Raw genomic sequence first — 13,822 nt, forward strand, 5'->3', positions numbered from 1 at the left:
TTAGGCTGGGTGCCTTGTTGCTTTAATACACTGTATATTTTAGTGCATTTGCTATTCATGCTTTAGCTGTGGCATGGATTTACTGTGAATGAGAGAGGTTCTCAAGGCTGCAGTTAACCAAGTAGCGTCACACAGAGTTGCACGTGCCCCTGCTTGGGTACTGTCATGGTCACAGCTCCACTACCTTGTGATACAGTTCAGCTATGCCCAAAATATGTTGCCTGTAATAAGTCATCTTAACAGAAAAGAGGAGGCATTTCTCCAGCATCCTGCATTGTAATGAAACAGGTTTGCTTTTTAGAGAAGTTTTGATCTTCTTTAATTGTTCTTTTCTTTCATAGATTTTTCTTACATACTTCCTGCATCTAATCTATGTGGAGAATTAATTATTTGTGTTTACAGATTCAGTTATTTCCCTTTCAACATCCATGTTACTTCATCTTGGACTTTCCATTTGCTAGTGGATAAGGGTAAATGAAGTTTAGGCTCTTTTCAAAAGACATCACTAGAAGAGGATTTTGATATTCTGAATGAAAGATCTTACTTGTTTGTGCACTTTTGGCATCTCATCTGTTAGCCAGACTGACACACACCATTTCCTTGTTCGTTCCATTTGCAGTTTTGTATGCTTTCAGGCTTTCTCAGTATTTGTAGGCCAAGTCTATTTTTATTTCTTTCGATTTTAATTTAGTGTCCTTTCCTGATTACCTTCTTAGATTTTAATAATTTTTACTTTCCAAATTTCAATGTTGCTGAAGTGGCTTTCTGTGCCTGTTCAGCCTCAAAGATATTGAACTTAAGAACGTTGCTGCTGAGCCTTAGGCAAAGGGTCAGTAAATAATATTTTTAATCAGCTTCTGTGGTTTTTTTTAACTGTGTCAAGAACAGTCGGTCCTTTGCTATGCTTTGAACTAGCTATTCCTAGAAGTAATTACTTTAAGAAATTGATTCTATTGAATCTATAGAATGCTTTTAGTTTATATGAAGATAATTATGATGTATTTTTAAAATATAAAATGAACAAAGTTTTGTGGCCTGGTTAAGATGGGAAAGTTAGTGCTGGAAAACACAGATATAAACTTACAGCACGTAACCCTTCTTTGTGGAAATTGGTAAGTGTGCACTAGGGGGGGATATTTACAAAGGCTAATTTTAAGGAGACTTGTCTTCCCAAGTTCCCTTGATAGTGCAGACATAGGAACCCACTGAAGCAGATCATGCAGGTAAGCTTGAGTCCGGTTTTGAACAGCCATCTCCTAGAGAGACCTAAGGAAGTAAGCTTTCTTAAATTAAAGTGGTCTTAATGAATATGCCTGTGACTCTATAGGATCAGGGACTAATGATGTGTGTATGACGTGAAGCTAAAGTAAGTGTCTGTGGAGTAAGTGTAAGCAGTTTTCCAGGGAGGAGGATAATGTCACACACTTCAGAGTATTGTAGGAACATATAAATGGGCAGGTACCACAGAGGCCAGGTCTTGCCTAACCTCCTTTATGGTACTTTTTAGGTAAGAGGATACTGTGCTTGGTATGCCAATGTCATAACTCTTGTCATGATTTGCATACTTGTGGTAAATTACCAAATTCTTCCTGAGTTTGTATTCTGCAAATCTGAGATTTGCATCTTTGTATAGGACTGTGTTGGATTATTCTGATCAGCTTCAGATGCTTGCAGTCTGGGCATTTGTACTGAAACTAATTGTTTTGACTCCTTGTGCAGTTAGCATAGAGAAAGTGTGGGTTTCTGGAGTTTAGTGTGTGTCATCCAAGAGGCATGTCTAATGGCACTCCAGAAGTACCTGTTTCACTTCATTGTTGTAGAGGCAGTTTGACTGATAACCCAGGTGCATATTTTAGCTATCTAATATACTCTGCATACACAGTCCTACCTGGAGTCCTTTGCCCATGCGCAGATCTGTTATGCGGGGCATAGCAGTGCATCAGGGGAGCAGCCATCAGGACCTCTTCTCAGCCTGGAGAGGACCATGCCTCCTGCACTGGAGTCCAGAAGCACTATCCTCAGAGCAGTCAGCTTTGCTCTTCTCAAGCCAGACTTTTTATCTCCTTGAAGTCTATGGAAATCTTTCTAGAAACTACTTTATTTATAGCCACCTGTATACAGTATCTTGCTAGTTCTTCTCATGCCATCATTTTTCACTAATTCTGCCAAGTGAAGGGAAATGGCCATTTCCAGGAATTAGTTCTTGAAGATTTCCAATGCTTTTTTTTTGGAGCATGACTGAATTTCATACTTTTATTGGTGCACAAAGGTGACAGTTATTTAAAATCCTCTCTATTGTGTTGTTTCCAGAATAATCTGGAAAAATATCCATTTCCTGAAATTTAAAGCTTAGTTTTTCAACATTTTATACTGTATTTGTTTTAGGCTTGTTTCTCCTGGGATATTCCTCTTCATAAAAAGACAGCATCTTAAAGGATACTTAATGAAAGCTTGGAAGGAGGCAAGCATGTATATCAGTCATGATGATTGTGTAAAATATTCTTGCTAAAATCCTTTTTCATTTCCAAGTAAATTAACATATATGACTGTTAAATAGGTTCTCACTCTCCAGGACTAAAAACATTTAAACTGTAGTTTTGTAAAATACCCCGTCCCTGGAAGTGTTCAACGTAAGGTTGGATGGAGCTTTGAGCACCCTGATCTAGTGGAAGATGTCGCTGCCCATGACAGGGGGGTTGGAACTAGATGATCTTGAAAGGTCCCTTCCAACCCTAACCATTCTGTGATTCTGTGATTCTGTGATTCTATGATTTTCACAGATTTAGCTGTTGGAAGTTAGGCTAAGTAGGCTCACTTTTCATCAGCACAGAAAGAAGGCCCTTTCAAAGGGGATTCAAAGTAGGGTTCTAAGGAGTGTTTTACATGTGAATTTAAAACTGTTTCTTCATCTTTTTCTGTACCTACCTGCATCTTTTGTGAATACTGCTGCAGTCTAAGAGACTTTCACTGGGTTGTCTTTCCCATGGAATGTTTTTGGTTTTGTTTTTCTCTAAAGCTCTTTGGTGCACAAACCAGAGTTATAGAGCTGAGGGAAAAAAATAGAAAGATCTTTTACATTTTGTTTAATTTTATAAGGAAATTAAATATAGTAGGAAAGTGTAAATATCAAAAATGTAAACTGATCTCTTACAAAGGATTTCTCCCTCTCACCATGCACTGAACTTAAATTAATAACTTGAAATGGTATTGCTTAGTTGCACTGTACAGCCTTTTGACTAACTCCATCCAATTCACTGCCTTTTATTCTATGACCCTGAAGGAGTGTGGCTTGACATTCACCATTTCCTTAACAGCAGAACACTGTACTGTGCCCTTCCAAAGGCGCTTGGAGCAGTAAGGCATTCACTATACCTCTGCATAAAGGAAGAAGTGGACTAGTAATGCCAGGAACAGGTATTAACACCCAGATATCTTCTACCAGTCTGTGTTCAAATCTGTTGAAAGGGAGGGATCAAAAGTGGTGTCTGGCACATAACTGTCAGGCTGAGCCACCTTGGTTAGTATATCAGTAGTCCAGAGGATGAATATTAAAATTTGCATTTATTACATAAGTTGTGTATACATGCAAGAGGGTGTATGTAAATTTGCAGAACTGTTTGTCTGTGCATGTTGTACATGTACATATATATGTATGGATGCATATGTTTATATAGCATGATAGCCAAAATGTAGGGTTTTTCCACTTCTGTTCAAATCTAATGGACAAATGTAATGAAATTGAATAGAGACGTGTTTCGAGCTTTAGAGGATGTAGTAGAAAATACTATTCTTTTGGCAAGTATCTTTTGTGTCTCTATACATATCTGTAATATAGATAAATTTGTTAACTTCTAGAGTGATTCAAAACTTTCTAATGCAATGTTCTGTTGAGATTAACAGCACTTTGGCATAAAGTGCTATAAATGTTAAATATGCTGCACATGCTAAATACATTGAAAATAAGCTGCAGTGGTAACAGTGGTGAATCCTGTCTTGTCCTCTCTCAAGACCTCTTTGGAAGCAGAATGAAGTTCTAGGTTTGTGAAGAGAGATAAATAGGGAATGCATTTTATTGCTATTTTATGTCTTTGGGGAGCTTTAGAGGTGCTTTGCATTTTTTTCCCCCAATAGTCATTTTATACTGTAATAACTAAGAAAGGACGGTATCTGTGATGTGGTTTGCCTGGATGATTGAATTATAGCTTGGGTCCCTGAGGATTAGAGGGACAGCTGGTATAAATTAGTGTAGTTCCCCTGAAACCCATGATGCCATGCTGATTAATATGAACTGAAAATTTGATCCCCTTTGCCTACCTGATACAAACAGTTCAGCTCTGAGCACAGCAAGCTGCTCAGAGGAAGCTGTTGGAATGGGTCTTTCCAAAAGAAAATGACTGATAAACCAAGAAGGAAAGAAAACAAGAGGAAAAATGTGAAGGAGAATAAAACACAAAAGTAATTCTGTGATGGGTCCTTTCCTCAGGGCTACTGATCTTCCTTTTGGCTCATTGAACGTCTGTAAGGGAGGGTGACCATGCCCCTTGTGGCACTGCCTGGCACCGGTGACGAAGCTCTTGACAGCAGTGGTAGGGCCAGGAGAGTAGTGTATATTCTTTTTTCAGCCCTCGTAGTTCACCACTATCCCCCCAGAATTAATTCTACTCTCAGTGAAAACTGAGCCATCAGAGATCTGCATTTTGATTGTTTCTCTCTACCCAAGACTTCTCTTCAATATGTGAAGAAAACGTTTAGCTAACAGTGTTTTTTTCAGGGAGTAGCAAAATGTTTTTTTTCTCCCTTCCAGATTCAAACTGTTTCAGGCAGTGAATGGATGGGGGAGGCATGAAGGGGTTTTGAGCTCAAGAGCTGCTCCCTGTGCTGCCAGTGCATCCCCTTCCACTCCTCTGCTGCATGCAGTGCTGCTCTTGTACTAATTTACAGCTATGCAGGGGCAATACCCAGAGGTCTCACTAATGCTGAATTCTGAGGTTTTGGTGAGGATGCCAGAGCCTTCCCCTGAGAGAGTAAAGCCTTCGGTGTAAGTCCAGGCCTAATAGAGCTCCTCCCTTTTACCCCAGCACTTAAATGGCTGAACCTGGACATGTGTTGGTTTTGGTTTCCTCTTTTTTCTTTTTTTTTTTTTTTTTTTTTTAAGACTCTAATTTTGCAATCACTAAGCCTTGTAAGTAGTGACCAAACTCTTGTTCACATTTTTCTAGTCTAAACAAAACTAAATGTTATTACTGCTCATGCCCAAGAGCATTCTAGGAGAGTATAAGTCTGGTAGCGTCTGAGTTAGGGGAAATGGGAATCACTGCTTATGCATCTTTTTGTAGGCCTTATTAATCTTTTCTCTTACTCTGCACAGCATAACTAAATCCAAATTGGCTGAATATGGTAAAGAATCTTTTTATGTACCTTACCTGATGCAGTTTTTATTAGTAGGAACAGCACAAAAGTGTCTTTCTAATTTATGGATAAATAAAATCCTTCCTACTCATAGACTGTAACTCCAGGAGGGTAGAACAGTAACAGTCTGAAGAGCACACCTGCAAATCAGGTTGTTAGCAGGCTTGCAGAAAAAGAAATGGATGTGTATAATAAGCATAAAATATATTGTAATTAAATCACACAGGGTCAGACTCATCCTTGGTGTAATTCTGCTCCAGTTAGTGGAGTTATGAGAGAGAGAAGTTAAATGTTTAGCTTTCAAAATCTTGCTTTTTAAAACTGTAGTCTATCTGACCTTCCTTTTTGGCTCACTTTGGTAGGTGTTCATATACCATGATGACACATGAGTGCGTAGAAATACATAGATTGTTGCAGTGACAGAAGGCAGAGCAGGGACTCTTTCCTGCATTGACATCTGCCATCTCTAAAATAAATAAAATCTTTAAAGAGGCTCTTCTACCAAACGTGTTACAAGAAACAAAAATAATGTACCGAGCATCCCTGACTTTGGATCTATTCATGCAACAAACACTTACTTACTTGGACAGACTATCAAAAAAAACAAAAAAAACCAAACCAAACCAAACCAAAACAAAAAACCCAGCAGTGACAATAAGAATGGTTGCAATCTGAAATGTGAGAAAGAGCCTCCTTTAAAAGACTTTGCACTTATCCAATACAATCTCTCTGTTCAAGAGAACACCTAGCTGTCTGCTTATGTATTCTGCTGGAGAGGTCTGAAAGCACCTTAAACTTTGTTATTTCTTTGAGACAACCTTTTTTTGGTATATAGATATATTTTTTTACAAACTGTAAATTCTTTTCTCTTTACTTTTTATTAAAAAAAAAACCCTATCCTGAGTATACAAACCAATATTTGACTTGTATTGTACAAGAATATGGAGTTAATGGTCCAAATTTCCAGTTTTGGAGTGTAAGTTGGCAGAGTTCACTCTTTCTGCAAAATACTTTTAAATAAAGAACTACAACAACAAAAACCCAGAGTTGTTTGAAACAGAAGGCCCCCCCTTGTTCTACCTAACAGATAGGTAGAATGAACCCCTTTATAAAGTGCTTGTCTGAAAGTGTAAAGAAAGCTCTTAGCAACTTTGAAGTATCCTCTGCTTTCCAAGCTGGGCTTCCACTTCACGCTGACAAACCCTGTGACTGACAGAGGGAATTCTGGAGATCCGCTTGGAAACATCTCACTAAGGCACCGCAGGTGGGCAAGCTGCCTGGCTAATGCAGTGCTAGCAATCTCTGGTGCTTCTTATCATGTGCATAAAACCAAACTATCAGCTGTTTCTAAACAGACATTGCTTGTATCAACTGTGACTAGAATTTGTAACTATCACACTTGAATTCATCACCGTCACAAATGTGAAAAATATTGCTGAGTCAATGGCTTCTTTGGAAGTTGCTGGAAACAAAACAAAGAGAGGGAAAGTGTTTGTTTTGTTAATTTGCATATCAATCCTTAGAAAGATTGCTCTTACAAAGCTGCACTGCATCTCCTTCCTGGAAGTCTGCCTCACATGCTGAGAAAAAGAAAACAAACGATTTTGCTAGAGATTACTATATATTAATTGATTATTATAAATAAGGACAGTGAGGATAACATCTGATAAGGAACAGAGTGGTGGTTTGAAAAACAGCAGGTGATTTAGCCATATGTCTTCCATAAAAATTAATATCTCTCCAGAAAATGCTGTAGTCCTTATTTTCTTTTTCTTCTATTTTTCTCCTGCACAAGTAATAAACTGCCTTGGAAAAGTTGTAATGGATCAAGCTCTGTTCTGTTTTTTTTTCCTTTCTTAAACTATCTACCAGGCTGCTAGACTGTGCTGTGCAAAGCTGACAGTAATTTTCTGTATCCCGTTATAAAATGTGCAGTACTGCTCTATAGCACAGTAAGCTCTCTAAGAAAACCAAGTCATTAGAAATGAGCCATTTTGGAGGTAGGCACTGAATAGGAGAGAACACTGATCGATTTGTGAGATCAGTGAGCACTTTGAGAACACAAGAGCACTTTGAGAACATGAGAGAACACTGAGCACTTTGAGCAGAAGTGCTCACCAAGCCACTTTCCATCATTTACCAGCAGTCCTGGCTAACCGGGGAGGTCCCAGTTGACTGGAGATTAGCAAATGTGACACCCATCTTCAAGAAGGGCCGGAAGGAGGATCTGGGGAACTACAGGCCTGTCAGCGTGGCCTTGGTACCAGGGAAGCTGATGGAGGAGATCATCTTGAGTGCCATCACATGGCATGTAGAGGATAACCAAGGGATCAAGCCCAGCCAGCATGGGTTTAGGAAAGGCAGGACCTGCTTGACCAACCTGATCTCCTATGACAAGGTGACCCGCCTAGTGAATGAGGGAAAGGCTGTGGATGTTGTCTATCTAGACTTCAGTAAAGCCTTTGACACGGTTTCCCACAGCATTCTCCTCGAGAAACTGGCTGCTTATGGCTTGGACGGGTGTACTCTTTGCTGGGTAAAGAACTGGCTGGATGGCCGGGCCCAAAGAGTGGTGGTGAATGGAGTTTACTCCAGTTGGCGGCCGGTCACAAGTGGTGTCCCCCAGGGCTCGGTGTTGGGGCCAGTCCTGTTTAATATCTTTATCAATGATCTGGACGAGGAGATCAAGTACACCCTCAGTAAGTTTGCAGATGACACCAAGTTGTGCGGGAGTGTTGATCTGCTTGAGGGCAGGAAGGCTCTACAGAGGGACCTGGACAGGCTGGATCAATGGGCTGGGGCCAGTTGTATGAGGTTCAACAAGGCCAAGTGCAAGGTCCTGCACTTGGGCTACAGCAACCCCATGCAACACTGCAGGCTTGGGGAAGAGTGGCTGGAAAGCTGCCTGGCAGAGAAGGACCTGGGAGTGTTGGTTGACAGCTGGCTGAATATGAGCCAGCAGTGTGCCCAGGTGGCCAAGAAAGCCAATGGCATCCTGGCTTGTATCAAAAATAGTGTGGCCAGCAGGACTAGGGAAGTGATCGTGCCCCTGTACTTGGCACTGGTGAGGCTGCACCTCGAATACTGTGTTCAGTTTTGGGCCCCTCACTACAAGAGAGACATTGAGGTGCTGGAGCGTGTGCAGAGAAGGGCAACAAAGCTGGTGAAGGGTCTAGAGCAGAAGTCTTATGAGGAGCGGCTGAGGGAACTGGGCTTGTTTAGCCTGGAGAAAAGGAGGCTGAGGGGAGACCTTATTGCTCTCTACAACTACCTGAAAGGAGGTTGTAGCGAGGTGGGGATCGGTCTCTTCTCCCAGGTAACAAGTGATAGGATGAGAGGAAATGGCCTCAAGTTGTGCCAGGGGAGGTTTAGACTGGATATTAGGAAATTTTACTTCACTGAAAGGGTTATCAAGCATTGGAACAGGCTGCCCAGGGAAGTGGTTGAGTCGCCATCCCTGGAGGTATTTAAAGGACGTTTGGATGAGGTGCTTAGGGACATGGTGTAGTGGTGGAGTTGGCAGTGTTAGGTTTACGGTTGGACTTGATGATCTTAAAGGTCTTTTCCAACCTATAGGATTCTGTGATTAACACATACATATTGTCCACCCCAGATTACTGAAATGGCTTTTCTGAATAACTTTTGGCTGGGTCAAATAGTCATTGCCTGGCCACAAAGAATGCATACCAAATTTGAAGATGAAAAGGGCTTTAGAGAGGATTGTAAGGTGTGGGCCAAAACTGGATTTATTTCGGAAAGTAGGTTCCAGCTTTAACTTCTGAGTACCCTCTACTGCTTCAAGATTTGCCCACAATTTAAAAAAAAAAAAGGCTTAATTTGGCAGTATAATTTAGTCATTTCTGCTAAAAAACTCAGTGGTTTCTATTAAAAAACTTAGTGGCTTCTGTCCAAAAACCTTGATTTGGAAGGCCTGTTTTGTGTCAGGATGGATTTTGAGGTCTGCATATTACTTTGTGTGCATCAATAATTATTTTACTCATATAGTACCATTTAGCCAAGGATCTCAAAATACCCAATTAAAACTCTAAGTAAAATTGGTGAGGCGTTTTGTGGCTATAGGCTGCAGGAATAATCTAAGGCCTTGGTGATGATGCTTCTAGAATATTTATGCTCGCATTTATTAAAATCTATATTAGCAATGATAAATAGTATATTTAAGCAATGATAAAAGGTATATTTAAGACCCTGCTGTACAGCAGAAGAAATGTTAAGTAGTCACTCTTAGAAAATCCTTTTCTACTAGTTAAGCATACCCAAAAAGATGGCTCTCTCCTTTGATTCAAGATCTAAATTTACTGCTTAATTTATAAAAAGAAGTAGACAAACCAGTTTTCCCAAATAGTGTTAGCATGCCTTCTTCCAATGCCTGAACAGAGGCAATTCTCATTTTATAATATTTGTTCAATACTCAGAAATATTACGTATTAATATTTACAGTGAAGGCAGGCATGGGAATGCCTGCAGCTGGAAGAGTGTGTGATAACAAGCCCTGAATGCTGGTGTATGACATGTCAGAGAGAAAGGGATTGCTGTAGGCATAACCATCACTTCTGAGCTGGAATATGGGTAATGATGTGGAGCGTGTGGTCAGCTCAGGAAGGCTTTGATTCTTGTAGGGAGGAGACTGGGTGAGAATATGTGCCTGTGTCAGAAGTTGAACCAGTATGATTAGGTAAATTTTTTTTCAGAAATTTTAAATTCTACCACCACCACCCCCTCTTTTTTTTTTCCTTTCTATGCCACTGAAGTCAAGTCCATATAGCACGCTGCTGGGGGAGGAATCAGATTTTTGTTAATCCTCTCTCATCATATTCACAACAGCTAATTTTTGTGGCGCTTACTGGCATAGTCCCAGCTGCATAAGTTGGATTCATTTAATCAGGTTATTTACTTTTCTGTGCCATACTCTAAATGGGTAGAAGTTGCCATAGTCTAGCTGCAAGGGATACCAGCATCTCTTCATGTCTCCTTATAGTTTACTAGTTAAAGGCACTGCTTCATTAAAGGCATTTTGTTATGTGCTCTCTGTTTAGAAATAAACTTTCTGCTCAGACCAATGTAGCAATCATCACATGCCATCATTGGTTTTTCAAAATGGGAGAGATTTAGCCAGATCTCTTTGGCTGTAGAAATTAAACTGTATGCAAACAGGAGGTAAATTCTATGGTAATGCAAACTGCCTGTATCTTCTGATCTGGAAGTGTGTCATATTTACACTGATCATGCTGTATTGTAAATTGTGATTTATGAATTGGTAATGCACAAATGTGTGTACCTTTACAGATAAATACATCATCTTTCCTGGTAAGTTGGAACTGGATTTGCCATAAAAGCTTCTCACAATAAAAACATTTCCTGATATTCAGTAGTTGTTTAGCTTCAGTCCTTTGGTTTGGATTCATACAGAAATGAATTCTCATTGCAGCTCTTGAATTCATACTGACCTAATGTGAGGGCAAGGGAATAATATGTGTTCAGAGCTATAGTTTTAAGCAGTGTTATCCCATGTGTGTTGAACAATGCAGGGCTGATCTCCAGTATATATGTGTGTATTTATAAATAAATAAACAAACAAATATGTCTATGTCAGCTGTTCTGTACAGAGAACCCAGATTTCCTGAACTGTAAATTACTTCATTTGATCACAAAAGGATTCCCTGAATGATTGCATAGTATTGGAGAAGATTTTATCCTGTAAATATTGAAATATTTATATGAATAGTAAAATTTTTCCCATTCTGTTTTTATTAAAGGAAAACCACTGCAGAAGAATAAAAATCCTAGGGGACTGTTACTACTGTGTATCAGGATTGACCCAGCCCAAAACAGATCATGCCCATTGCTGTGTTGAAATGGGCCTGGATATGATTGACACCATCACGTAAGTACTCTGCATTGTGAATGCGGACAGAGTGCTACAACAACTTCTGTGTGGCATTCAGGAAGTGTGTTCTCAGAAAAACAGCAGTGTCTGCTAGCAGTTCCCACCTAGCAATTCACAGTGTTGCATTCAGGTCACAGGATACTGATTTTAGGAAGGGTCATTCTAGACATCAATTTTCCACTCCATTTAATTGTGTGAGGAAAAAGTGCACGAGTATGAGTATGTAGATGCATGTACACATACTGATTAGGGGACAGAAAGATACTGGGAAATAACGAAATATTCCTATGGCCATTTGCCAGAAAGAAAGGAGTCTGATTTTTTGTTTTACAGGGATAAACAACTGCTCATTTTACACACCAGTGTGTAAGCTCAAAGCCAGTCCTCATGTATGCATGTTGTCTATGTGTTTGTATTCTCAAAATGATAGCTTACTGATTTCCCCTTTCTGTATGTCATGTTTAAACCTTTAATTTATTCTGCTTTTCAGAAATGTAATGTGAAATTCACTTTGCTGATCAGAAGAAAATTTTATGCTTGAGAGCTCTGCATTGATCATTATTTAACCAAGGCGAAAAATGTGAATGTGATAGAACTGTGAATGAGCTTTTAGTGAGAGCTGAAGATCTGTTTCATTACGTAGGAGGGAAGGGATAAAGATGGGAAATGTCTTCGCTACTCTATTGCTCTGTGTGTGTATGCGTGCCTGTGCCTGTGTTTTATAGGGAGGCTATAGGAAAGACTGCACACCTGTATTAATTCTGTATATAAATAAATACTGGTCAGCACAGTGCTATTACATTTGGAATGAGCTTGCACAAGTGTGTCACATCAGGGGCCTTAGCCTATTCTGTATTGGAAAGTGTTTGGCCACTGTTTCCAGCAGCCAGTTATTCTTTCTCTCTGTTGTCAGCTGGGCTGTTGGGAATATGGAGTTGACTCAAGGTTCTGCTTCTCCGCACTTAATCCCCAAGTTTTTGCATTGTACACAGAGAAGACCTGCCTTCTCTGTGAAGGTGAATAGACCACAGTGTAATCTCAATTTAAAAATGAATAGTAAACTATTAAATAAAGAAAAAAAATCTAGAATAAGCACACATAAGGCTTATGAATTCAAATTACGCATTTTTGATTTGGAACATTTCACCTTGTTTCTGATAAAGCTTTTGCCACATCATATATTTCATGTCTTCCATTTGTATGTGAGGATGTTTATGCACATATATGCACACAAAGAACTTGTTTTTCCAAAACCAAATTGTGCTCATTTGTGGAGAGTCTTGGTGTTGTGGAAGAATGTATTATGATCCTCTCATAGAGTTCACTGTAAGTTTTGCTCAAGAGAGTTAGGTTTACCTCTATGGAAGTAACGGCTAGTTGTTCAAACCCTGCTAATGCCTTAGGGGAACATGGACATCACCACACATTTTTGTTGTTCCATATCAACCTTAAACTTTTCGGTGAACCTGGATTCATTGAGCTTTCTTTGCAGAGGACTTGAAAGCATAGAAAAAAAGGAGAGAAGTGCTTAAAGCAATTGAATGCTGATTCTCATTTCTAGCTCAATCCATGTGTTTTTGTTATAATGTTCATTTATAAAATCTCTCAGAATGTGAAGAGTTGGGTAAATGAATCGATATTCTCCCTCTCATTCAATGCAAGTTCGTCGTCTTTGTAAAAATTGTAAAATTGATAAAAGACTGTAATCTATGATAATATATGACAGGATATGATACTATAAAATCCTAAAACAATATCCTAAGTCTGCAAATTATGCACATGTGCATTCTTCCAGCAGTATATGGATACTCTGTTTATAAGGAAGCCTTGGCCTTTAGAAGCATAGTTAGATATACAGGTCTTGTACACATTTTCCAAAATCTTTTTTTTTAAAATCCCTGGAAAGCAGTAGCTGATGCTCTCATCCTCTTTTAAACCTAGCATTAATCTTTAATTCATTAGTTGTGCTGTGTTTCATGTATACAAATAAGGTAGTGACATAACTGTCTGAACTTTCCTTTTTTGAATGTTTCAGTTTTACTAATATTAGGAATGAAACATGTTCCCTTTTTATGTTGTCATTTATTGGCTGCTGTCATGATACTGTAAACTTGAAAAGGAGTTGAATTAAAAGGGAACAAATGAACTGGGACTGTTCAGCCTGGAGAAGAGAAGGCTCAGGGGGAATCTTATCAATGCATACAAATACCTGATGGGATAGTGTAAAGAGGACAAAGCCAAACTTTTCTCAGTGGTATCCAGTGTCAGAGCAAGAGGAAATGGGCACAAGCTGAAATACATGAAATTCCATTTAAATATAAGAAGAAATTTTTTTACTGTGGAGGTGGTCAGATACTGGAGAGGTTGCACTGGAAGGTTGTGGAGTTTGCATCCTTGGAGAGATTTAAAACCCAGCTGGGCAACCTTCTGTAGCTGACCCTGCTCTGAGCAGGGGGGATGGTCTAGATGATTTCCAGAGGCCCCTTCTAGCATCAGCAACTCCATGAT

General features: G+C 39.4%; 1 protein-coding gene across 2 annotated transcripts in view; it reads left to right on the forward strand.

Annotated features, from left to right (window-relative positions):
- The window catches only part of ADCY1 (adenylate cyclase 1), a 152,611-nt gene that overhangs the window by 80,068 nt on the left and 58,721 nt on the right, over window positions 1-13,822 (forward strand). For both annotated transcript variants that reach the window (XM_075493679.1, XM_075493680.1), the window contains exon 5: window positions 11,184-11,311. In XM_075493679.1, the coding sequence (XP_075349794.1) occupies window positions 11,184-11,311 (128 nt within the window). The remainder of the gene's footprint in view (window positions 1-11,183; window positions 11,312-13,822) is intronic.

This window comes from Mycteria americana, chromosome 2, assembly GCF_035582795.1.
Source record: "Mycteria americana isolate JAX WOST 10 ecotype Jacksonville Zoo and Gardens chromosome 2, USCA_MyAme_1.0, whole genome shotgun sequence".
Taxonomy (NCBI): Eukaryota; Metazoa; Chordata; class Aves; order Ciconiiformes; family Ciconiidae; genus Mycteria; species Mycteria americana.